Source organism: Oncorhynchus gorbuscha, linkage group LG08, assembly GCF_021184085.1.
Source record: "Oncorhynchus gorbuscha isolate QuinsamMale2020 ecotype Even-year linkage group LG08, OgorEven_v1.0, whole genome shotgun sequence".
Classification (NCBI taxonomy): Eukaryota; Metazoa; Chordata; class Actinopteri; order Salmoniformes; family Salmonidae; genus Oncorhynchus; species Oncorhynchus gorbuscha.
Genome location: NC_060180.1, coordinates 68,835,111 through 68,861,972, shown reverse-complemented (window position 1 = coordinate 68,861,972; position 26,862 = coordinate 68,835,111). Strand labels below are relative to the sequence as shown.

At 44.9% G+C, this 26,862-nt stretch overlaps 1 protein-coding gene across 1 annotated transcript in view; it reads left to right on the top strand.

Annotated features, from left to right (window-relative positions):
- Positions 1–26,862, top strand: part of LOC124042111 (cAMP-specific 3',5'-cyclic phosphodiesterase 4B-like) — a 135,201-nt gene that overhangs the window by 12,989 nt on the left and 95,350 nt on the right. Inside the window, exon 2 of the mRNA XM_046360447.1 lies at positions 20,317–20,445. Coding sequence (XP_046216403.1) covers positions 20,404–20,445 — 42 coding nt within the window. The 5' untranslated portion in view covers positions 20,317–20,403. The remainder of the gene's footprint in view (positions 1–20,316; positions 20,446–26,862) is intronic.

Here is a 26,862-nt window from a genome sequence, read left to right as displayed (position 1 = left end):
CAGATGATCATGTACAGGTAGAGATATTGGTGTGCAAAAGAGCAGAAAAGTAAATAAATAAAAACTGTGGGGATGAGGTAGGTGAAAATGGGTGTGCTATTTACCAATAGATTATGTACAGCTGCAGCGATCGGTTAGCTGCTCAGCTAGCTGATGTTTGAAGTTGGTGAGGGAGATAAAAGTCTCCAACTTCAGCGATTTTTGCAATTCGTTCCAGTCACAGGCAGCAGAGTACTGGAACGAAAGGCGGCCGAATGAGGTGTTGGCTTTAGGGATGATCAATGAGATACACCTGCTGGAGCGCGTGCTACGGATGGGTGTTGCCATCGTGACCAGTGAGCTGAGATAAGGCGGAGCTTTGCCTAGCATGGCCTTGTAGATGACCTGAAGCCAGTGGGTCTGGCGACGAATATGTAGCGAGGGCCAGCCGACTAGAGCATACAAGTCGCAGTGGTGGGTAGTATAAGGTGCTTTAGTGACAAAACGGATGGCACTGTGATAAACTGCATCCAGTTTGCTGAGTAGAGTGTTGGAAGCAATTTTGTAGATGACGTCGCCGAAGGCGAGGATCGGTAGGATAGTCAGTTTTACTAGGGTAAGCTTGGCAGCGTGAGTGAAGGAGGATTTGTTGCGGAATAGAAAGCCGATACTTGATTTGATTTTCGATTGGAGATGTTTGATATGGGTCTGGAAGGAGAGTTTGCAGTCTAGCCAGACACCTAGGTACTTATAGGTGTCCACATATTCAAGGTCGGAGCCATCCAGTGTGGTGATGCTAGTCGGGCATGCGGGTGCAGGCAGCGATCGGTTGAAAAGCATGCATTTGGTTTTACTAGCGTTTAAGAGCAGTTGGAGGCCACGGAAGGAGTGTTGTATGGCATTGAAGCTCGATTGGAGGTTAGATAGCACAGTGTCCAATGACGGGCCGAAAGTGTATACAATGGTGTCGTCTGCGTAGAGGTGGATCAGGGAATCGCCCGCAGCAAGAACAACATCATTGATATATACAGAGAAAAGAGTCGGCCCGAGAATTGAACCCTGTGGCACCCCCATAGAGACTGCCAGAGGACCGGACAACATGCCCTCCGATTTGACACACTGAACTCTGTCTGCAAAGTAATTGGTGAACCAGGCAAGGCAGTCATCCGAAAAACCGAGGCTACTGAGTCTGCCGATAAGAATATGGTGATTGACAGAGTCGAAAGCCTTGGCAAGGTCGATGAAGACGGCTGCACAGTACTGTCTTTTATCGATGGCGGTTATGATGTCGTTTAGTACCTTGAGTGTGGCTGAGGTGCACCCGTGACCGGCTCGGAAACCGGATTGCATAGCGGAGAAGGTACGGTGGGATTCGAGATGGTCAGTCACCTGTTTGTTGACTTGGCTTTCGAAGACCTTAGATAGGCAGGGCAGGATGGATATAGGTCTGTAACAGTTTGGGTCCAGGGTGTCACCCCCTTTGAAGAGGGGGATGACTGCGGCAGCTTTCCAGTCCTTGGGGATCTCAGACGATATGAAAGAGAGGTTGAACAGGCTGGTAATAGGGGTTGTGACAATGGCGGCGGATAGTTTCAGAAATAGAGGGTCCAGATTGTCGAGCCCAGCTGATTTATACGAGTCCAGGTTTTGCAGCTCTTTCAGAACATCTGCTATCTGGATTTGGGTAAATGAGAACCTGGAGAGGCTTGGGCGAGGAGCTGCGGGGGGGCCGGGGCTGTTGGCCGAGGTAGGAGTAGCCAGGCGGAAGGCATGGCCAGCCGTTGAGAAATGCTTGTTGAAGTTTTCGATAATCATGGATTTGTCGGTGGTGACCGTGTTCCCTAGCCTCAGTGCAGTGGGCAGCTGGGAGGAGGTGCTTTTGTTCTCCATGGACTTCACAGTGTCCCAGAACTTTTTGGAGTTGGAGCTACAGGATGCAAACTTCTGCCTGAAGAAGCTGGCCTTAGCTTTCCTGACTGACTGCGTGTATTGGTTCCTGACTTCCCTGAACAGTTGCATATCGCGGGGACTGTTCGATGCTATTGCAGTCCGCCACAGGATGTTTTTGTGCTGGTCGAGGGCAGTCAGGTCTGGAGTGAACCAAGGGCTGTATCTGTTCTTAGTTCTGCATTTTTTGAACGGAGCATGCCTATCTAAAATGGTGAGGAAGTTACTCTTAAAGAATGACCAGGCATCCTCAACTGACGGGATGAGGTCAATGTCCTTCCAGGATACCCGGGCCAGGTCGATTAGAAAGGCCTGCTCACAGAAGTGTTTTAGGGAGCGTTTGACAGTGATGAGGGGTGGTCGTTTGACTGCGGCACCGTAGCGGATACAGGCAATGAGGCAGTGGTCGCTGAGATCCTGGTTGAAGACAGCGGAGGTGTATTTGGAGGGCCAGTTGGTCAGGATGACGTCTATGAGGGTGCCCTTGCTTACAGAGTTAGGGTTGTACCTGGTGGGTTCTTTGATGATTTGTGTGAAATTGAGGGCATCTAGCTTAGATTGTAGGACTGCCGGGGTGTTAAGCATATCCCAGTTTAGGTCACCTAGCAGAACAAACTCTGAAGCTAGATGGGGGGCAATCAATTCACAAATGGTGTCCAGGGCACAGCTGGGAGCTGAGGGGGGTCGGTAGCAGGCGGCAACAGTGAGAGACTTATTTCTGGAGAGAGTCATTTTCAGAATTAGTAGTTCGAACTGTTTGGGTATGGACCTGGAAAGTATGACATTACTTTGCAGGCTATCTCTGCAGTAGACTGCAACTCCTCCCCTTTAGCAGTTCTATCTTGACGGAAGATGTTATAGTTGGGTATGGAAATCTCTGAATTTTTGGTGGCCTTCCTGAGCCAGGATTCAGACACGGCAAGGACATCAGGGTTAGCAGAGTGTGCTAAAGCAGTGAGTAAAACAAACTTAGGGAGGAGACTTCTGATGTTGACATGCATGAAACCAAGGCTTTTTCGATCACAGAAGTCAACAAATGAGGGTGCCTGGGGACATGCAGGGCCAGGGTTTACCTCCACATCACCCGCGGAACAGAGAAGGAGTAGTATGAGGGTGCGGCTAAGGGCTATCAAAACTGGTCGCCTAGAGCGTTGGGGACAGAGAATTAGAGGAGCAGGTTTCTGGGCATGGTAGAATATATTCAGGGCATAATGCGCAGACAGGGGTATGGTGGGGTGTGGGTATGGCGGAGGTAAGCCCAGGCACTGGGTGATGATGAGAGAGGTTTTATCTCTGGACATGCTGGTTGTAATGGGTGAGGTCACCGCATATGTTGGAGGAGGGACAAAGGAGGTATCAGGGGTATGAGGAGTGGGACTAGGGGCTCCATAGTGAACTAAGACAATGATAACTAACCTGAGCAACAGTATACAAGGCATATTGACATTTGAGAGAGACATACAGCGAGGCATACAGTAATCACAGGTGTTGAATTAGGAAAGCTAGCTAAAACAGTGGGTGAGACAACAGCTAATCAGCTAGCATAACAACAGCAGGTAAAATGGCATTGACTAGGCAACGGGGCCGACAGATGAAACAAACAAGCAGAATGGAGTACCGTGATTAATGGACAGTCCAGCGTGCATCAGCTATGTAGCCAAGTGATCAGAGTCCAGGGGCAGCGGTGGATGGGGCAGGGGGGCTGAGCTGGCGAGTGTTATCCAGGTTAAGAAAACTAACAATGACTAAGTAGCTTGTAGCTAGCTAGCTGGTAGCTAAATAGCTTGTAGCTAGCTAGCTGGTAGCTAAATAACTTGTAGCTAGTTAGCTGGTAGCTAAATAGCTTGTAGCTAGCTAGCTGGTAGCTAAATAACTTGTAGCTAGTTAGCTGGTAGCTAAATAGCTTGTAGCTAGCCAGCTTGTAGCTAAATAGCTTGTAGCTAGCTGGTTAGTTTCTGGAGGTTCTTGGGTGTGTTTTGGGCTAAACAAGCTAAACAAGCTAGCAGTTAGCCTGCCAAGTTAGCAAGCAAGGAGATAGCGAGGGCTAGAGAGTTAGCCTTTGGAGGACGTTGCGATGGGATGAGTCTGTTTATTCCTCTTCATGCGGTGAACCTGCTACTAATCCCTGAATATGACCAAGACAATTCTAGTTTAGTACCCCATGCAATTATAATCTGCTACTAATCCCTGAACATGGCCAAGCCAATTCTAGTTTAATACCCCATGCAATTATAATCTGCTACTAATCCCTGAATATGGCCAAGCCAATTCCAGTTTAATAGCCCATGCACTTATAATCTGATACTAATCCCTGAATATGGCCAAGCCAATTCTAGTTTAGTATCTCATGCAATTATAATCTGCTACTAATCCCTGAATATGGCCAAGCCAATTCTAGTTTAATACCCCATGCAATTATAATCTGCTACTAATCCCTGAATATGACCAAGACAATTCTAGTTTAGTACCCCATGCAATTATAACCTGCTACTAATCCCTGAATATGGCCAAGCCAATTCTAGTTTAATACCCCATGCAATTATAATCTGCTACTAATCCCTGAATATGGCCAAACCAATTCTAGTTTAGTACCCCATGCAATTATAACCTGCTACTAATCCCTGAATATGGCCAAACCAATTCTAGTTTAATACCCCATGCAATTATAACCTGCTACTAATCCCTGAATATGACCAAGCCAATTCTAGTTTAGTACCCCATGCAGCAATGGAAGACGATTCCTCTTTGGTTTGATTTCCATTTAATCCATCAATTCTTGATTTTTTTTATTGTGCAGACGGCGCCTTTTCCTCAAGGACAGATAAAGATGTTTCATATACCCCCCCAAAAATAAGTGAATTAATATTAATGATTGTGCCAAGATAGCCATGAAGCATTCACTGTTCTTCACATGGTATTTGAACGTAATGTTAACGCAATTGAACACATGACGTCTTTAAACTCCTTTGTTTTGGTTTAACAAAGCAATCTTTGTATGTGTGACTGGGTGCCCAATGACCTGGAGTGTGTGTTGGGCTTTGCCTCACCCTCTACACAGTCTTCCTTTGTAGACTTATGTCTTGTGAGACAGAGGATGTTTTCTCTTTACTGTAAACATTATGATTGAGGTCTCATCTGATAGTCGTATTGTCTGACTGAGCTCTGAAACCTAGCCCCTCTGGTGTCCGGCAACAGATATCACATTGTTAGTTCATGTGAATTCAGGTCTCAAATGGTTATTTACGACGCAGGGGATTTGAGTGGAGATCGGGGGTGTTTGGCATCCCCCCTTGTTGGCTAAAAAACCCACGTTAACTGAACCGTCCAACACCACCACCCCTACACAACTAATACCACCCCCCTTGTTAACTTTTGACAATTCGTCCTCTGCGTGTACCCCATCATTTAGTGTTTGTCTTGGCATGCTAATCTACACGGAGGCGGCATTTGACAGCAGTTAGCCTTAGATCAGTGGTTCCCAAGCTTTTTTATGGTTCCCGTACCCCTTCAAACATTCAACCTCCAGCTGTACCCCCTCTAGCACCAAGGTTTTTGTCACAACCCAGCTTGTGGAAAGTGACAGAGCTCTTATAGGACCAGGGCACAAATAATAATAATCAATCATTTTGCTCTTTATTTAACCATCTTACATATAAAACCTTATTTGTTCATCGTGAATAACTCACCACAGGTTAATGAGAGGGGTGTGCTTGAAAGGATGCACATAACTGCAATGTTGGGTTGTATTGGAGAGAGTCTGTCTTAAATCATTTTCCACACACAGTCTGTGCCTGTATTTAGTTTTCATGCTGGTGAGGGCCGAGAACCCACTCTCACATAGTGTCTTAACAGCGTGATTTGCCAAGACAGGATACTCTGAGCGCAGTCCAATCCAGAAATCTGGCAGTGGCTTCTGATTGAATTACATTTTCACAGAACCACTTGTTGCAATGTCGATGAGGCTCTCTTGTTCAGATATGGGTAAGTGGACTGGAGGCAGGGCATGAAAGCATAACGGATGAGGCTCTCTTGTTCAGATATGGGTAAGTGGACTGGAGGCAGGGCATGAAAGCATAATGGATGAGGCTCTCTTGTTCAGATATGGGTAAGTGGACTGGAGGCAGGGCATGAAAGCATAATGGATGAGGCTCTCTTGTTCAGATATGGGTAAGTGGACTGGAGGCAGGGCATGAAAGCATAACGGATGAGGCTCTCTTGTTCAGATATGGGTAAGTGGACTGGAGGCAGGGCATGAAAGCATAACGGATGAGGCTCTCTTGTTCAGATATGGGTAAGTGGACTGGAGGCAGGGCATGAAAGCATAATGGATGAGGCAGATATGGGTAAGTGGACTGGAGGCAGGGCATGAAAGCATAATGGATGAGGCTCTCTTGTTCAGATATGGGTAAGTGGACTGGAGGCAGGGCATGAAAGCATAATGGATGAGGCTCTCTTGTTCAGATATGGGTAAGTGGACTGGAGGCAGGGCATGAAAGCATAATGGATGAGGCTCTCTTGTTCAGATATGGGTAAGTGGACTGGAGGCAGGGCATGAAAGCATAATGGATGAGGCTCTCTTGTTCAGATATGGGTAAGTGGACTGGAGGCAGGGCATGAAAGCATAATGGATGAGGCTCTCTTGTTCAGATATGGGTAAGTGGACTGGAGGCAGGGCATGGAAGCATAATGGATGAGGCTCTCTTGTTCAGATATGGGTAAGTGGACTGGAGGCAGGGCATGGAAGCATAATGGATGAGGCTCTCTTGTTCAGATATGGGTAAGTGGACTGGAGGCAGGGCATGAAAGCATAATGGATGAGGCTCTCTTGTTCAGATATGGGTAAGTGGACTGGAGGCAGGGCATGGAAGGCTCTCTTGCATAATGGATGAGGCATAATGGATGAGGCTCTCTTGTTCAGATATGGGTAAGTGGACTGGAGGCAGGGCATGAAAGCATAATGGATGAGGCTCTCTTGTTCAGATATGGGTAAGTGGACTGGAGGCAGGGCATGAAAGCATAATGGATGAGGCTCTCTTGTTCAGATATGGGTAAGTGGACTGGAGGCAGGGCATGAAAGCATAATGGATGAGGCTCTCTTGTTCAGATATGGGTAAGTGGACTGGAGGCAGGGCATGGAAGCATAATGGATGAGGCTCTCTTGTTCAGATATGGGTAAGTGGACTGGAGGCAGGGCATGGAAGCATAATGGATGAGGCTCTCTTGTTCAGATATGGGTAAGTGGACTGGAGGCAGGGCATGGAAGCATAATGGATGAGGCTCTCTTGTTCAGATATGGGTAAGTGGACTGGAGGCAGGGCATGGAAGCATAATGGATGAGGCTCTCTTGTTCAGATATGGGTAAGTGGACTGGAGGCAGGGCATGGAAGCATAATGGATGAGGCTCTCTTGTTCAGATATGGGTAAGTGGACTGGAGGCAGGGCATGGAAGCATAATGGATGAGGCTCTCTTGTTCAGATATGGGTAAGTGGACTGGAGGCAGGGCATGGAAGCATAATGGATGAGGCTCTCTTGTTCAGATATGGGTAAGTGGACTGGAGGCAGGGCATGGAAGCATAACGGATGAGGCTCTCTTGTTCAGATATGGGTAAGTGGACTGGAGGCAGGGCATGGAAGCATAATGGATGAGGCTCTCTTGTTCAGATATGGGTAAGTGGACTGGAGGCAGGGCATGGAAGCATAACGGATGAGGCTCTCTTGTTCAGATATGGGTAAGTGGACTGGAGGCAGGGCATGGAAGCATAATGGATGAGGCTCTCTTGTTCAGATATGGGTAAGTGGACTGGAGGCAGGGCATGGAAGCATAACATGCCGCACATGGAATATACAGTGGTTGCTCCACTAAAAGTTTTGCGATTATTCTGCGGGACTTAGAAGTCATTTGTGGTTTAGTACGGTACCCTGTGTCACCACTTCATTGCTCCAGACCAGCTCGAGGGGGAGTTAGAGCACTGATTATGCTTTTGGGTCCTACTGTGTCTCTAACTGACAATGAATGAGTGACATAAACCTAAATAGAAACTGATAATTGTGCACTACTTCAGTATTAATTACTAAAACTGTTGTTACACTAATTTTATTTTGTTAGGATTATTTTTGCTCTTACTGTAGTATTGTAGCCTACTCCCGACAGGTCACATTGTACAGTGCCTGAGTGATGCAGCGGTCTAAGACACTGCATAGCAGTGCAAGCTGTGTTGTTACAGATGCTGGTTCAATACCCGTGCCGGCCTTGACTGAGTGAACCATGAGATGACTAGGTTTTTGGTTTCTCTCTCTAAAAATTTAAATAAATAATTCTAAATAACAAACTGGCTTTATTTACAAATTAGTAACAATGTCTCACCCCATGTTCAAGAATGGCCTTTTTCTCAATAATTTTACGTTATTTGTAAACAAAATCATCTCCAAAATATTGTTATTTTTTTAATCAAAGAGATGTATTATTATTATTATTATTAATAATTAAAATGATATAAAAGCCAGTTGGATATTCTCACAGATATATTATTAACCCTGTTATTAGCAGGATAATATATATATTGGTCATACTGGTCATGGCTCCCGAGTGGCGCACAATGGGACTTGCAGTTCTCCAGCTGCAGGGGTCACGGGATGGGCCTCAGAGCCACACACAGAAGACGGACCTAGCCCGTGGGGGTGTTGGGGGGTGGGCCCTAATAATGCACTAATAATGGAGCCGACTAGAGAAACGTTCCCGCTGTTCTTAGTGAGTGATATAAATACACTTTCAAAATGCCAATGTTTGTTTATTTAGTTATGGATCCATAACGAATTACTGTGGGAATAAATATCACTGAATTACAGAAATATTGGAGCAAAGTTGTCTAATGAAGGTAAACAAATCGTTGCAACGATTTTTCACTTTCGTTTTCTTGAAAACTAAATAACCTCCAAAATATCATTATATATTGTCAAGTTGATGGCACAGTCATATAGCCTCAGCACCTACATAAAGCTGAGTGACTCAGTCATATAGCCTCAGCACCTACATAAAGCTGAGTGACTCAGTCATATAGCCTCAGCACCTACATAAAGCTGAGTGACTCACTCATTCATGGCTTTGGATCAAAATAAATAAGTATCAACATTCTTTCTGATCTTTAATAAAGAAATGTTTTGGTTATCCTGACCTGGACACCATGTACAGTATTATTATAACCCATTATGGGCTATTGGCAGGACAATATACCTTCACTAACAGCTCTCTGTATCTTGATACTTTGTGGATGGGGCCTCCCCAGTGGATGGGGCCTCCCCAGTGGTTCAGCTGTCTAAGTAACCGCGTCGCAATGCAAAATGCGTTGCTACAGATACCTGTGTCGGCCGGCACCGGGAGACCCACGAGGCGGCTTTTGGTTTGAATTTAGAATCCTCCAATCCTCTAAATGTAATTATTGGCAGAGAGTCACGTCATATCTTTCTAAATACTGCAGGCCCTACCGTAGGCGACATGAGTCTCACTAGTGTTGAATAGAGATGAAACAGTATGAAAATTTAATATCACGATTATAGTGACCAAAATGATCACGGTTATCAGTACTATCAGTACTATCAGTACTATCAGTGTTAACAGTGTTAACAGTACTATCAGTGTTAACAGTTATTGGTTAACACTGATATGGGAACTATCAGTGTTATCAGTACTATCAGTGTTAACAGTTATCGGTGTTATCAGTATTATCAGTACTATCAGTATTATCAGTACTATCAGTGTTATCAGTATTATCAGTGCAGTGTTAGCCAGACCTCTCCTTTATCAGCCTCAGAAAGCCAGACCTCTCCTTTATCAGCCTCAGAAAGCCAGACCTCTCCTTTATCAGCCTCGGAAAAGACCAGACTTGATTGACTCTCTCCTTTATCAGCCTCATCTTCCCAGTATCAAGTTTGAGTTTTCACAGTATCTGGAAATTTTCTGCCAGACCATAATCCTCCTTTATCAGTCTAGAAAGCCAGACCTCTCCTTTATCAGAACTCAGAAAGCCAGACCTCTCCTTTATCAGCCTCAGAAAGCCAGACCTCTCCTTTATCAGCCTCAGAAAGCCAGACCTCTCCTTTATCAGCCTCAGAAAGCCAGACCTCTCCTTTATCAGCCTCGGAAAGCCAGACCTCTCCTTTATCAGCCTCAGAAAGCCAGACCTCTCCTTTATCAGACTCAGAAAGCCAGACCTCTCCTTTATCAGCCTCAGAAAGCCAGACCTCTCCTTTATCAGCCTCGGAAAGCCAGACCTCTCCTTTATCAGCCTCAGAAAGCCAGACCTCTCCTTTATCAGCCTCAGAAAGCCAGACCTCTCCTTTATCAGCCTCGGAAAGCCAGACCTCTCCTTTATCAGCCTCAGAAAGCCAGACCTCTCCTTTATCAGACTCAGAAAGCCAGACCTCTCCTTTATCAGCCTCGGAAAGTCAGAACTCTCCTTTATCAGCCTCAGAAAGCCAGACCTCTCCTTTATCAGCCTCAGAAAGTCAGACCTCTCCTTTATCAGACTCAGAAAGCCAGACCTCTCCTTTATCAGCCTCAGAAAGCCAGACCTCTCCTTTATCAGCCTCAGAAAGCCAGACCTCTCCTTTATCAGCCTCAGAAAGCCAGGCCTCTCCTTTATCAGCCTCAGAAAGCCAGACCTCTCCTTTATCAGCCTCAGAAAGCCAGACCTCTCAATCAGCCTCAGCCAGACCTCTCCTTTATCAGCCTCAGAAAGCCAGACCTCTCCTTTATCAGACTCGAAGAAAGCCAGACCTCTCCTTTATCAGCCTGGAAAGCCAGAACTCCTTTATCAGTCCAGAAAGCCAGACCTCTCCTTTATCAGCCTCAGAAAGTCAGACCTCTCCTTTATCAGCCTCAGAAAGCCAGACCTCTCCTTTATCAGCCTCAGAAAGCCATCCTCTCCTTTATCAGACTCAGAAAGCCAGACCTCTCCTTTATCAGCCTCAGAAAGCCAGAACTCTCCTTTATCAGCCTCAGAAAGCCAGACCTCCTTTATCAGCCTCAGAAAGTCAGACCTCTCCTTTATCAGACTCAGAAAGCCAGACCTCTCCTTTATCAGCCTCAGAAAGCCAGGCCTCTCCTTTATCAGCCTCAGAAAGCCAGCCTGATGCCTCTCCTTTATCAGCCTCAGAAAGCCAGGCCTCTCCTTTATCAGCCTCAGAAGCCAGCCAGACTCTCTCCTTTATCAGCCTCAGAAAGCCAGACCTCTCCTTTATCAGACTCAGAAAGCCAGGCCTCTCCGCTATCAGACTCAGAAAGCCAGACCTCTCCTTTATCAGCCTCAGAAAGCCAGGCCTCTCCTTTATCAGCCTCAGAAAGCCAGGCCTCTCCTTTATCAGCCTCAGAAAGCCAGGCCTCTCCTTTATCAGACTCAGAAAGCCAGACCTCTCCTTTATCAGACTCAGAAAGCCAGGCCTCTCCTTTATCAGCCTCAGAAAGCCAGACCTCTCCTCAGACGGCACAAAGCCATTATTCTCCTTTATCAGTACTCAGAGCCAGGCCTATCAGACTCAGAAAGCCAGGCCTCTCCTTTATCAGACTCAGAAAGCCAGACCTCTCCTTTATCAGCCTCAGAAAGCCAGACCTCTCCTTTATCAGCCTCAGAAAGCCAGGCCTCTCCTTTATCAGACTCAGAAAGCCAGGCCTCTCCGCTATCAGACTCAGAAAGCCAGACCTCTCCTTTATCAGCCTCAGAAAGCTCCTTTTCAGCCTCAGAAAGCCAGACTCCTCTCAGGCTTCCCTCAGACTTATCAGCCTCAGAAAGCCAGGCCCTCTCCTTTATCAGACTCAGAAAGCCAGGCCTCTCCTTTATCAGCCTCAGAAAGCCAGGCCTCTCCTTTATCAGCCTCAGAAAGCCAGGCCTCTCCTTTATCAGCCTCAGAAAGCCAGGCCTCTCCTTTATCAGACTCAGAAAGCCAGGCCTCTCCTTTATCAGCCTCAGAAAGCCAGGCTTTATCAGTCCTCTCCCTTTATCAGCCTCAGAAAGCCAGGCCTCTCCTTTATCAGCCTCAGAAAGCCAGACCTCTCCTTTATCAGCTTCAGAAAGCCAGGCCTCTCAACAATTTGAAATGGCATCATGTCCTTTTTATTTATTTATTTTATGTCCTATTTGTTACTTTTGTTTCTCTTTTTTTTTTTTTTTTTTTTTACTGCATTGTTGGTTAAGGGCTCGTAAGTAACGGTCTACAACTGTTGTATTCAGTGACAAATAAAATGTGATTTGATTTGAACCTATTTCAGTGAAAGTCGAGCACTGATTCCGACTGGACTACAGATCCATATTTAGGGTATTGCGGAGCCATTTTATGCGCTGGGGTAAAAATATAATCCACTAACCCTTACCTGCCACTTGAACGTCCCGGCAAGTGATCATGCATTTTGCCCGGTGCATTTAAGTGCCCCGTTGCCACGGTAACCGGTCCCTTCCACATCAACAGGCAGTCCGTGTAGAGGTGGTCTTGATGTTGAGGTTATGATAATTCCTCATGCTGTAGTGGGGTGTGGTCTCTGAGTTGATGAACCCCCACATGAAACCTTTGTCGTTTCCCACCTTTTCTCATCACCTTGACACAAGATCAAAGCATCCAGATGGGGAGGCAGGTAGTCTAGTGGTTAGAGTGGAGGGGAGGCAGGTAGCCTAGTGGTTAGAGTGGAGGGGCAGTCAGGTAGTCTAGTGGTTAGAGTGGAGGGGCAGTCAGGTAGCCTAGTGGTTAGAGTGGAGGGGCAGTCAGGTAGTCTAGTGGTTAGAGTGGAGGAGCGTCAGGTAGCCTAGTGGTTAGAGTGGAGGGGCAGTCAGGTAGTCTAGTGGTTAGAGTGGAGGGGCAGTCAGGTAGTCTAGTGGTTAGAGTGGAGGGGAGGCAGGTAGTCTAGTGGTTAGAGTGGAGGAGCGGCAGGTAGTCTAGTGGTTAGAGTGGAGGGGCAGTCAGGTAGCCTAGTGGTTAGAGTGGAGGGGCAGTCAGGTTGAATAGATGAAACAGTATAGTGGTTAGAGTGGAGGGGCAGTCAGGTAGTCAGTGGTTAGAGTGGATTATCAGTACAGGTAGTCAGTGGTTAGAGTGGAGGGGCAGTCAGGTAGCCTAGTGGTTAGAGTGGAGGGGCAGTCAGGTAGTCTAGTGGTTAGAGTGGAGGGGCAGTCAGGTTGTCTAGTGGTTAGAGTGGAGGGGCAGTCAGGTAGTCTAGTGGTTATCAGTAGAGGGGCAGAGGTCTAGTGGTTAGAGTGGAGGAGCAGCAGGTAGTCTAGTGGTTATCAGTGGAGGAGCAGCCAGGTAGTCTAGTGGTTAGAGTGGAGGGGCAGCCAGGAGTCTAGTGGTTAGAAAGAGGGCGGCAGGTAGCCTCAGAAAGTGGTTAGAGTGGAGGGCCAGTCAGGTAGCCTAGTGGTTATCAGTGGAAAGAGTCCTTTATCAGCCTCAGGTAGCCTAGTGGTTAGAGTGGAGGGGCAGTCAGGTAGCCTAGTGGTTAGAGTGGAGGGGCAGTCAGGTAGTCTAGTTTTAGAGTCAGAAAGCCAGGGCTCCAGGTCAGCCTAGTGGTTAGAGTGGAGGGGCAGTCAGGTAGCCTAGTGGTTAGAGTCAGGAGGAGCAGCAGGTAGTCTAGTGGTTAGAGTGGAGGGGCAGTCAGGTAGTCTAGTGGTTAGAGTAGAGGGGCAGTCAGGTAGCCTAGTGGTTATCAGTAGAGGGGCCAGTAGCCTAGTGGTTATCAGTGGAGGGAGGTAGGTAGCCTAATGGTTATCAGTGGAGGGAGGTTGGTCAGCCTCAGAAATGGTTAGAGTGGAGGGGCAGTCAGGTAGTTTAGTATTTTATGTCCTATGGAGGGGCAGTCAGGTAGTTTTTATTGGTTAGAGTGGAGGGCAGTCAGGTAGCCAAGTGGTTAGAGTGGAGTGGCAGTCAGGTAGTTTAGTGGTTTCAGTGGAGGGGCAGATTCAGGTTGTCTAGTGGTTAGAGTGGAGGGGCAGTCAGGTAGTCTAGTGGTTAGAGTAGACGGGGCGTGATCAGCATTTAGCCTAGTGGTTAGAGTGGAGGTCCCTTCCACATCAGCAGGTAGTCTAGTGGTTAGAGTGGAGGAGCAGCAGGTAGTCTAGTGGTTAGAGTGGATGGGGCAGTCAGGTAGTCTCAGTGACACAAGTTAGAGTCCAGATGGGGAGGCAGGTAGTCTAGTGGTTAGAGTGGAGGGGCAGTCAGGTAGCCTAGTGGTTAGAGTGGAGGGGCAGTCAGGTAGCCTAGTGGTTAGAGTGGAGGGGCAGTCAGGTAGCCTAGTGGTTAGAGTGGAGGGGCAGTCAGGTAGTCTAGTGGTTAGAGTAGAGGGGCGGCAGGTAGCCTAGTGGTTAGAGTGGAGGGGCAGTCAGGTAGCCTAGTGGTTAGAGTGGAGGGGCAGTCAGGTAGTCTAGTGGTTAGAGTGGAGGGGCAGTCAGGTAGTCTAGTGGTTAGAGTAGGGGGCAGTCAGGTAGCCTAGTGGTTAGAGTAGAGGGGCGGCAGGTAGCCTAGTGGTTAGAGTGGAGGGGAGGTAGGTAGCCTAATGGTTAGAGTGGAGGGGAGGTTGGTAGTCTAGTGGTTAGAGTGGAGGGGTGGCAGGTAGCCTAGTGGTTAGAGTGGAGGGGAGTCAGGTAGCCTAGTGGTTAGAGTGGAGGGGCAGCAGGTAGTCTAGTGGTTAGAGTGGAGGAGAGGGGTCTAGTTAGAGTGGAGGGGCAGTCAGGTAGTCTAGTGGTTAGAGTGGAGGGGAGGCAGGTAGCCTAGTGGTTAGAGTGGAGGGGCAGTCAGGTAGTCTAGTGGTTAGAGTGGAGGGGCAGTCAGGTAGCCTAGTGGTTAGAGTGGAGGGAGGCAGGTAGTCTAGTGGTTAGAGTGGAGGGCAGCAGGTAGTCTAGTGGTTAGAGTGGAGGGGCAGTCAGGTAGCCTAGTGGTTAGAGTGGAGGGGCAGCCTAGTGGTTAGTCTAGTGGTTAGTGGAGTGGAGGGGCAGTCAGGTAGCCTAGTGGTTAGAGTGGAGGGGCAGTCAGGTAGTCTAGTGGTTAGAGTGGAGGGGCAGTCAGGTTGTCTAGTGGTTAGAGTGGAGGGGCAGTCAGGTAGTCTAGTGGTTAGAGTGGAGGGGCGGCAGGTAGCCTAGTGGTTAGAGTGGAGGAGCAGCAGGTAGTCTAGTGGTTAGAGTGGAGGAGCAGCAGGTAGTCTAGTGGTTAGAGTGGAGGGGCAGTCAGGTAGTCTAGTGGTTAGAGTAGAGGGGCGGCAGGTAGCCTAGTGGTTAGAGTGGAGGGGCAGTCAGGTAGCCTAGTGGTTAGAGTGGAGGGGCAGTCAGGTAGCCTAGTGGTTAGAGTGGAGGGGCAGTCAGGTAGCCTAGTGGTTAGAGTGGAGGGGCAGTCAGGTAGTCTAGTGGTTAGAGTAGAGGGGCGGCAGGTAGCCTAGTGGTTAGAGTGGAGGGGCAGTCAGGTAGCCTAGTGGTTAGAGTGGAGGAGCAGCAGGTAGTCTAGTGGTTAGAGTGGAGGGGCAGTCAGGTAGTCTAGTGGTTAGAGTAGAGGGGCAGTCAGGTAGCCTAGTGGTTAGAGTAGAGGGGCGGCAGGTAGCCTAGTGGTTAGAGTGGAGGGGAGGTAGGTAGCCTAATGGTTAGAGTGGAGGGGAGGTTGGTAGCCTAATGGTTAGAGTGGAGGGGTGGCAGGTAGCCTAGTGGTTAGAGTGGAGGGGAGGCGGGTAGCCTAGTGGTTTGAGTGGAGGGGCAGCAGGTAGCCTAGTGGTTAGAGTGGAGGGGTGGCAGGTAGTCTAGTGGTTAGAGTGGAGGGACGGCAGGTAGCCTAGTGGTTAGAGTGGAGGGGAGGTAGGTAGCCTAGTGGTTAAAGTGGAGGGGAGGTAGGTAGGCTAGTGGTTACAGTGGAGGGGAGGTAGGTAGCCTAATGGTTAGAGTGGAGGGGAGGTTGGTAGCCTAATGGTTAGAAAGGAGGGGTGGCAGGTAGCCTAGTGGTTAGAGTGGAGGGGTGGCAGGTAGCCTAGTGGTTAGAGTGGAGGTGAGGTAGGTAGCCTAGTGGTTAGAGTGGAGGGGAGGCGGGTAGCCTAGTGGTTTGAGTGGAGGTGAGGTAGGTAGCCTAGTGGTTAGAGCGTTGGGCCAGTAACCGAAAGGTTGCTGGATTAAATCCTTGAGCTGACAAGGTAAATAATACCTGTCGTTCTGCCCCTGAACAAGGCAGTTTAACCCACTGTTCCCCTGTAGACCAGAGGTGGGCAACTCCAGTCCGCCAGGGCCTGATTGGTGTCACACTTTTTCTCCATCCCTAGAAAACACAGCTGATTAAACTGATTACATTCTAAACTGAAGATCATGATGAGGTGATTATTGAAGTCAGGTGTGTTAGTTGGGGCTGTGACGGCAATCAGGCCCCCAAGAACTGGAATTGCCCACCTCTGCTATAGATGGATTTTTTAAAAATGTTTTGAATGTAGTGACGGCTGTTTTACAAAGGGTCTCTTAAAGACATTATGAGATGGAACTTCCTTCCTTCTCATATTGCTCAAATAAACAGAAAACCTGGTTAAAAAAACAAACAGATAAAGCAACACCTCGCGGCACAACGCCTCTCCCCTATTTGACCCAGATACTTTGTGTGTATGTATTGATATGTAGGCTACGTGTGCCTTTTTAAAACAGTTATGTAGTTCTGTCCTTGAGCCGTTTTTGTCTATGGATGTTCTGTATATCATGTCGTTCTGTATTACGTTTCATGTCGTTCTGTATTACGTTTCATGTTAATGTAAATGTAATGCTGAACCCCAGGAAGAGTAGCTGCTGCTTTTGCAACAGCTAATGGGGATCATAATAAAATACCAACAAATCTCGATGTCTCGTAATGCTTTTCACACAGGTTTGGCTTTTGATGTGTCTGCCAAATCATATCTGGGTGTGGCTTTACCGACTCCATGGGTAAGTGGTTTAAGTGGATGAAAGGCTGAAGGCTGTGTTGGCGTGCTCTGTGCATGGTCTTAATTGACACAGTGAGACTGAAATAAATCGAAGCAGAAGCGGTGGCAGTGTAGCAGATGAAAATATCTGAAGAACTTGGCCAACGTTCGATGGGCATGAGAGACTGCCGGTGGTGACAGCCAATGAGAAAGGCTCTCAAGCACCCTGGCAGTGAATTGGCTCTCATTTAAGGTTATGCTCAGTGTTTGAATTATTTCTTTTATAAGAGTCATCGGGCTCCAGAGTGGTGCAGCGGTCTAAGGCACTGCATCTCAGTGGTAGAGGCGTCACTACAGACACTCTGGTTCGATCCCAGGCTGTATCACAGCGGTCTAAGGCACTGCATCTCAGTGGTAGAGGCGTCACTACAGACACTCTGGTTCGATTACAGGCTGTATCACAGCGGTCTAAGTCACTGCATCTCAGTGGTAGAGGCGTCACTACAGACACTCTGGTTCGATTACAGGCTGTATCAAAACCGGACGTGATTGGGAGTCCCATAGGGCGGCGCACAATTGTCCCAGATTTGGCTGGTGTAGGCTGTCATTGATTTGTCTAGTTAAATAAATATTAAATAAATCCTATTTTGCGCAATGACTCTGTGTGATCAAAGCTTTGCGCCTCGATCAGACCTACAGGGGTACGCAGCGTCATCTGGATGTGTGCAACAGAAGTTAAGTTAAATATTCACCTTCTGCTACCATTTCTGTCAAGCCGTCTACCCATACGTTCGTTCCATCCTATGCACCACAGAACGCACTGCAACTGCCTCTGCAACGCAATGCTGCAAGAAGAACTCAGCGTTACATTAGAAATTAATGTAGTTCCGGGGTAGGCAAACATTGTAAATAAGAATTTGTTCCTAACTGACTTAGTTAAATAATATATATATATATTTTTAAAGATTGTCGAAAGGAAAAGATGCAACACAATGCATTGTTTTTTATAATATATAAATATATATTACTTTTTTTTCTCCCCAATTTCGTGGTATCCAATTGGTAGTTACAGTCGTGTCCCATCGCTGCAACTCCCATACTGACTTGGGAAAGGTGGAGGTCTAGAACCGTGCGTCCTCTGAAACACAACCCAACCAAGCCGCACTGCTTCTTGACAAAATGGCCACTTAAACCGGAAGCCAGCCGCACTAATGTGTCGGAGGAAACATTGTACACCTGGTGACCGTATCAATGTGCATGCGCCCAGCCCGCCACAGGAGTCCCTAGAGCACAATGGGGAAAGGACATCCCAGCCGGCCAACCCTTCCCTCTTACGACACTGGGCCAATTGTGCGCCGCCCCATGGGTCTCCCGGTCGCGGATGGCTGCGACAGAGCCTGGACTCAAACCAGGATCTTTAGTGGCACAGCTAGCCTTAGACCACTGTGTCACTCGGGAGGCCAGAAAATGCATTGTTTTATTGATGCAAGGTTTAAAGAGTAACGTTTCGGCCTTCAGTGGCTGAAATGATGAATTTTACTGTTAGATGAAGGCCATTGAAAGCCGAAACAGTTGAATCTTTTAACCTGGCTTCAGTAAAACTAAGAATGTTTTAAGGTGAGCGAGTTTTGCTCCTTTTCATCCAGGGTGTCAATCATTTCAGACCCCAACTCTATATCTGTATATCTCTATATCTGTATGTCTCTATATCTGTATATCTCTATATCTGTATATCTCTATATCTGTATATCTCTATATCTGTATATCTCTATATCTGTATATCTCTATATCTGTATATCTATATCTGTATATCTCTATATCTGTATATCTCTATATCTGTATATCTCTATATCTGTATATCTCTATATCTGTATATCTCTATATCTGTATATCTCTATATCTGTATATCTGTATATCTCTATATCTGTATATCTCTATATCAATATGTTGTCACTGTCAGATTAAAACCTCCCATTTCCAAAACAGAAACTTTTCAGGAAAATGGAAAAAAAACTGCAATTTTTTTCCCTCATTAATGAACATAAAATTATGAAACTTAAGAATCTCTTTTGAATAGTTAATTGAATTCCTTCATGACAACTACATAGGACAGTGGAATATGTTCTGCGGGAAATGTAGGAATCTGAATGGCAAGAAAACTGATTCTGAACGAGGCTACTTGATATTTTATGGATAACGGATATACGGAGTCAGTCATTTGCTTCTAAATCTGCAATATATAATTTCCCCAGATACAGTAGCACTCCTATTGCTTTCTTGTTTAAAAAAAAATATGTTTTACTCACTCCAATATTTCTACCTGATGAAATTTAGGGCCACATTCACAAACATTTAATGTTGAATGTCAACAGCCATTACGCTAAGGGCACAGTGAATCATAGCGTCAGACAGTACAGTTCAATGTATTGGACTGGTAAGGTCATTTTAACAACTGGGTCAGTTGATAAGGGAGTGAGTGGGCTGACCTTTCAGTGATCCTACCACGTAATTGTTTCCAATAGCCACTTTAAAGTAACTGTCCATGTTTCCACATTTCTAGTAAATATGACCTATAATTACAATATCAGTTAAATGGCCCCTAGCAGAGCCACTGTCCGTTGTGTTTCCAGGTCACTCACCTCCACACTAGCCTTGGAGCACCAGACAGGCCAACATATTATATGGACTTTTTGTCAACTTTATCACTATGACGCAAATTCTCCCTGTCACTAAAAAAAATCCATAATGGCCAACATATTATATGGACTTTTTGTCAACTTTATCACTATGACGCAAATTCTCCCTGTCACTAAAAAAAATCCATAATGGTGTCAGATATTGACTTTGTCCTCAAAGATGTACCGCCCTTTCCTGATTTATTATTGAGCTCTTTCCAAGCCCCCAGCTGAAGTCCTGTAGTTCAAAGATTACAGACTGTACAGGCCAAGACCTTCAGGCACAGTGTGTGACGGTACAAGATTGATTGCTGTGGATTGATTAACCGTCACACCCTTCAACCTACTTTGTTCATGATTAACCCTATTGTTTTCTAATGGTTCCTCTTCACTCAATTTTCTACAGAGACCCAGCATGTCGTGTAAACAGCAGGGCTTCCAAAGGTATTACAGCATTTGTGTTTAATTGGGGAGGACGGGCTCAAAGTAAAGGTTGGAACAGAATGAATGGAACGGTATCAGACACTTCAAACCATTCCATTCACTCCATTCCATTCACTCCATTCCATTCCAGCCTTTACTATGAGCCGTTCTCCCCTCAGCAGCCTCCATGTGCTCTGGTGTTCACTCTACTCTCAAGCAGTACGATAGCTGTGCGACGTAAAATTCCTATAAGAGTAGCCTCTTGCCTTTTATACGCTCTTGGTTTGTGTCAGAAGTCATCCCACCACTGCTGATAACTTCACCACTTAAAGGGATACTACTGTCTGATTACTTAACTTAATGGTCTTCTTTCCCTCCATCCCTCCCTCCATCTCCATGGTCAGGTGCGTTGGTAGAGGTGCCCAGTGAAGAAGGGACAGAAGAGGAGTTTATGAAAGAAGAGAGAGACTGACTGATTGACACCACTGAGGATGAAGAAGAGCAGAAGTGTGTTAACGGTGTCACCCGGCGGTGTGAGTACATTAGCTACTTACACCTTGTTTTGACAGTATTGTTCCATTCAGGTTGTGAAGCAGTCTGCTTTACATAGTCATCAGTTGCAAGGCAACAATGTAGCAATGTATCCATTCATTACTGTTGATAATAATATACCCCACTGAGTGAAATGGCATTAGCTTCCCTCTCAAATGGTTACAAAACCCAGTGTGGAAGTGTTAGCTAGCTAGTAAGTTCTTCCATACAGCCTTATCGGTAGCCTTACACTTTGCATGAAGAGTGCCTACAGTGCATTTGGAAAGTATTCAGACCCCTTGACTTTTTCCACATTTTGTTACTTTACAGCCAAATTCTAAAATGTATTAGATCGTTTTTTTCTTCAATTCAATTCAATTCAATTCAAGGGCTTTATTGGCATGGGAAACATGTGTTAACATTGCCAAAGCAAGTGAGGTAGACAACATACAAAGTGAATATATAAAGTGAAAAACAACAAAAATGAACAGTAAACATTACACATACAGAAGTTTAAAAACAGTAAAGACATTACAAATGTCATATTATATATATATATATACAATGTACAAATAGTTAAATGACACAAGATAAAATGAATAAGCATAAATATGGGTTGTATTTACAATGGTGTTTGTTCTTCACTGGTTCTTCATCAATCTACACACGATACACCATAATGACATCACAATACACCATAATGACATCACAATAAACCATAATGACAAAGCAAAAACACGTTATTAGTAATTTTAGCAAATGTAAAATAAACTTAAATATTACATTTACATAAGTATTCAGACCCTTTACTCAGTACTTTGTTGAAGCACCTTTGGCAGCCATTACATCCTCTAATCTTCATGGGTATGACGCTGCAATCTTTTCACACCTGTATTTTTGGTGAGTTTCTCCCATTTTTCTCTGCAGATCCTCTCAAGCTCTTTCAGGTTGAATGGGGAGCGTCGTTGCACAGCTATTTTCTGGTCTCTCCAGAGATGTTTGATCGGGTTCAAGTCCAGGCTCTGGCTGGGAAACTCAAGGACATTGAGATTTGTCCAGAAGCAACTCCTGTGTTGTCTTGGCTGTGTGCTTAGGGTCGTTGTCCTGTTGGAAGGTGAACCTTTACCCCAGTCTGAGGTCCTGAGCGCTCTGGAGCAGGTTTTCATCAAGGATTTCTCTGTTACCCGATTCCTGACTTGTCTCCTAGTCCCTGCCTCTGAAAAGCATCCCCAGCTGCCATCACCATGCATCACCGTAGGGAAGTTTTCTCAAAAAGTGACGCTTGGCATTCAGGCCAAAGAGTTCAATCTTGGTTTCATCAGACTAGAGAAACTTGTTTCTCATGGTCTGTGAGTCTTTAGGTGTCTTTTGGCAAACTCCAAGCGGGCTTTCATGTGACTGTTACTGAGGAGTTGCTTCCGTCTAGCCACTCTACCATAAAGGCCTGATTGGTGGAGTGTTTGAGAGATGGTTATCCTTTTGGAAGGTTCTCCTATCTCCACAGAGTAACTCTGGAGCTCTGTCAGAGTGACCATCCAGTTATTGGTCACCTCCCTGACCAAGATCCTTTTCCCCAGATAGCTCAGTTTGGCTGGGCAGCCAGCTCTAGGCTTCCATTTACGAATGATGGAGGCCACTGTGTGCTTGGGGACCTTAAATGCTGCAGACATTTTTTGGTACCCTTCCCCAGATCTGTGTCTCGACACAATCCTGTCTCAGAGCTCTACTGACAATACCTTTGACCTCATGGCTTGGTTTCTGTTCTGACATGCACTGTCAACTGTGGGACCATATATAGACAGGTGTGGGCCTTTCCAAATCATGTCCAAGTAATTGAATGTACCACAGTTGGACTCTAATCAAATTGTAGAAACACCTCAAGAATGATCAATGGAAACAGGATGCTCAATTTCGAGTCTCATACGAAAGGGTCTGAATACTTATGTAAATACAGTTTCTTATTTGTAATACATTTGCAAAAACATTCTAAAAACCTGTTTTTGCTTTGTCATTATGGGGTATTGTGATGTCATTATGGGGTATTGTGATGTCATTATGGGGTATTGTGATGTCATTATGGGTTACTGTGTGTAAATTGATGAGGAAAAAATTATTTAATACATTTTAGAATAAGGCTGTAACGTAACAATGTTTAAAAAAAGTAAAGGGGTCTGAATACTTTCCGAATGCACTGTAATTCATAAGCTGTAAATAAGGACTTCGTAACAAATTCATGCACTGTAAATAAGGACTTCGTAACAAATTCATAAGCTGTAAATAAGGACTTCGTAACAAATTCATAAGCTGTAAATAAGGACTTCGTAACAAATTCATGCAAGCTGTAAATAAGGACTTCGTAACAAATTCATAAGCTGTAAATAAGGACTTCGTAACAAATTCATAAGCTGTAAATAAGGACTTCGTAACAAATTCATAAGCTGTAAATAAGGACTTCGTAACAAATTCATGCACTGTAAATAAGGACTTCGTAACAAATTCATGCACTGTAAATAAGGACTTCGTAACAAATTCATGCACTGTAAATAAGGACTTCGTAACAAATTCATGCACTGTAAATAAGGACTTCGTAACAAATTCATGCACTGTAAATAAGGACTTCGTAACAAACAAATTCAAATTCATGCACTGTAAATAAGGACTTCGTAACAAATTCATGCTGTAAATAAGGACTTCGTAACTGCACTGTAAATAAGGACTAAGGACGTAACAAATTCATAAGCTGTAAATAAGGACTTCGTAACAAATTCATAAGCTGTAAATAAGGACTTCGTAACAAATTCATAAGCTGTAAATAAGGACTTCGTAACAAATTCATGCACTGTAAATAAGGACTTCGTAACAAATTCATGCACTGTAAATAAGGACTTCGTAACAAATTCATAAGCTGTAAATAAGGACTTCGTAACAAATTCATGCACTGTAAATAAGGACTTCGTAACAAATTCATGCACTGTAAATAAGGACTTCGTAACAAATTCATAAGCTGTAAATAAGGACTTCGTAACAAATTCATAAGCTGTAAATAAGGACTTCGTAACAAATTCATAAGCTGTAAATAAGGACTAAATCGTAACAAATTCATACGCTGTAAATAAGGGTAACTTGTAAATAAGGACTTCGTAACAAATTCATAAGCTGTAAATAAGGACTTCGTAACAAATTCATAAGCTGTAAATAAGGACTTCGTAACAAATTCATAAGCTGTAAATAAGGACTTCGTAACAAATTCATAAGCTGTAAATAAGGACTTCGTAACAAATTCATAAGCTGTAAATAAGGACTTCGTAACAAATTCATAAGCTGTAAATAAGGACTTCGTAACAAATTCATAAGCTGTAAATAAGGACTTCGTAACAAATTCATAAGCTGTAAATAAGGACTTCGTAACAAATTCATAAGCTGTAAATAAGGGTAACAAATTCATAAGCTGTAAATTAACAAATTCATAAGCTGTAAATAAGGACTTCGTAACAAATTCATAAGCTGTAAATAAGGACTTCGTAACAAATTCATAAGCTGTAAATAAGGACTTCGTAACAAATTCATAAGCTGTAAATAAGGGTAACAAATTCATAAGCTGTAAATAAGGACTTCGTAACAAATTCATAAGCTGTAAATAAGGACTTCGTAACAAATTCATACGCTGTAAATAAGGACTTCGTAACAAATTCATAAGCTGTAAATAAGGACTTCGTAACAAATTCATAAGCTGTAAATAAGGACTTCGTAACAAATTCATAAGCTGTAAATAAGGACTTCGTAACAAATTCATCTGTAAATAAGGAGCTGTAAATAAGGACTTCGTAACAAATTCATAAGCTGTAAATAAGGACTTCGTAACAAATTCATAAGCTGTAAATAAGGACTTCGTAACAAATTCATAAGCTGTAAATAAGGACAAATTCATAAGCTGTAAATAAGGTAACAAATTCATAAGCTGTAAATAAGGACTTCGTAACAAATTCATAAGCTGTAAATAAGGACTTCGTAACAAATTCATAAGCTGTAAATAAGGACTTCGTAACAAATTCATAAGCTGTAAATAAGGACTTCGTAACAAATTCATAAGCTGTAAATAAGGACTTCGTAACAAATTCATAAGCTGTAAATAAGGACTTCGTAACAAATTCATAAGCTGTAAATAAGGACTTCGTAACAAATTCATAAGCTGTAAATAAGGACTTCGTAACAAATTCATAAGCTGTAAATAAGGACTTCGTAACAAATTCATAAGCTGTAAATAAGGACTTCGTAACAAATTCATAAGCTGTAAATAAGGACTTCGTAACAAATTCATACGCTGTAAATAAGGACTTCGTAACAAATTCATAAGCTGTAAATAAGGACTTCGTAACAAATTCATAAGCTGTAAATAAGGACTTCGTAACAAATTCATACGCTGTAAATAAGGACTTCGTAACAAATTCATAAGCTGTAAATAAGGACTTCGTAACAAATTCATAAGCTGTAAATAAGGACTTCGTAACAAATTCATAAGCTGTAAATAAGGACTTCGTAACAAATTCATAAGCTGTAAATAAGGACTTCGTAACAAATTCATACGCTGTAAATGCATATCAAATTCAAGCTGTAATTAAACAGTATTTATAAATAAGGATCCCCTAACAAATTTAGCTGTAAATAAGGACTTCGTAACAAATTCACAATGCATATCAAGAAGCTGATTAAACAGTATTTATTAGGGATCCCCATTAGCTGCTGCCAATGCATATCAAGAAGCTGATTAAACAGTATTTATTAGGGATCCCCATTAGCTGCTGCCAATGCATATCAAGAAGCTGATTAAACAGTGTGATCTTTACACCTTTTTTCTGGGGGCCACTCTAAAATGTGCAGTTTTGGTATGGACAGGGATTATCTACAGACACAATTGTGTTTTATCGATGGCAATTTGAATGCACATAGATATTGTGACATTATCCTGAGGTCGATATTCGTGCCAGTCATCCACCGCCATCACCTCAAGTTTCAGCATGATAATACCTGGCCCCATGATGCAAGGATCTGTACACAATTCCTGGAAGCTGAAAATGTCCCAGTTCTTCCATGACACCCATTGAGCATGTTTGGGATGCTCTGGACAACATTCCACATGCCACAATCAACTCTATGCGAGCTGCATGAGGCAAATGGTGATTATACCATTTGATCTATGTGTAACAGTATAACTTTAGACCGTCCCCTCGCGCGAACCAGGGACCCTCTGCACACATCAACAACAGGCACCCACGAAGCATCGTTACCCATCGCTCCACACGGCCCTTGCAGAGCAAGGGGAACTACTACTTCAAGGTTTCAGAGCAAGTGACGTCACCGATTGAAACGCTATTTAGCGCACACCACCGCTAACTAAGCTAGCCGTTTCACATCCGTTACATATGCGCCTACCTTTTTAATCTGTGACAAACAAATGCATATCTGAATTCACAGTCATGTGACATCCATAGATTAGGACCTAATTTAATTTGACCTTTATTTAACCAGGCAAGTCAGTTAAGAACAAATTCTTATTTTCAATGACGGCCTAGGAACAGTGGGTTAACTGCCTGTTCAGGAGCAGAACGACAGATTTGTACCTTGTCAACTCGGGGATTGGAACCTGCCACTAGGCTACCCTGCCGCCCCGAATTTATTTCAATTGACTGATTTCCTTATATACATTTATATTTAAGTCATTTAGCAGACGCTCTTATCCAGAGCGACTTACATGAACTGTAACTCAGTAAAATCATTGAAATTGTTCCGTGTTGCGTTTACATTTTGGTTCAGTAAGTAGTTCTGTATTAACGTGTTACTCAGCTACTTCATCCTTCCTCTCTAACAGAAATAAAGGAAGGTGCTGTCTGGGAGGAAGGGAGGTGCTGAGTCATGAGCAGATGACCGTCCAGAAACAGATGGGTGTCCGACAGGGCAGACTGCAGAGAGGGAGGGGGTGGGAGAGAGGGAGGAGGGGTGGGAGAGAGGGAGGAGGGGTGGGAGAGAGGTAGGGGGGTGGGAGAGAGGGAGGAGGGGTGGGAGAGAGGGAGGGGGGTGGGAGAGAGGTAGGGGGTGGGAGAGAGAAAAGGGGGAGAGAGGGAGGGAGGGGGGGTGGGAGAGAGAGAGGGGTGGGTGGGTGGGAGAGAGAGAAGGGGGAGAGGGAGGGGGGTGGGAGAGAGAGAAGGGGAGAGAGAGAAGGGGGGAGAGGGGGGTGGGAGAGAGAGAGGGGTGGGTGGGAGAGAGAGAAGGGGGAGAGGGAGGGGGGGTGGGAGAGAGCAAAGGGGAGAGAGAGAAGGGGGAGAGGGAGGGGGTGGGAGAGAGCAAAGGGGAGAGAGAGAAGGGGGAGAGGGAGGGGGGTGGGAGAGAGCAAAGGGGAGAGAGAGAAGGGGGAGAGGGAGGGG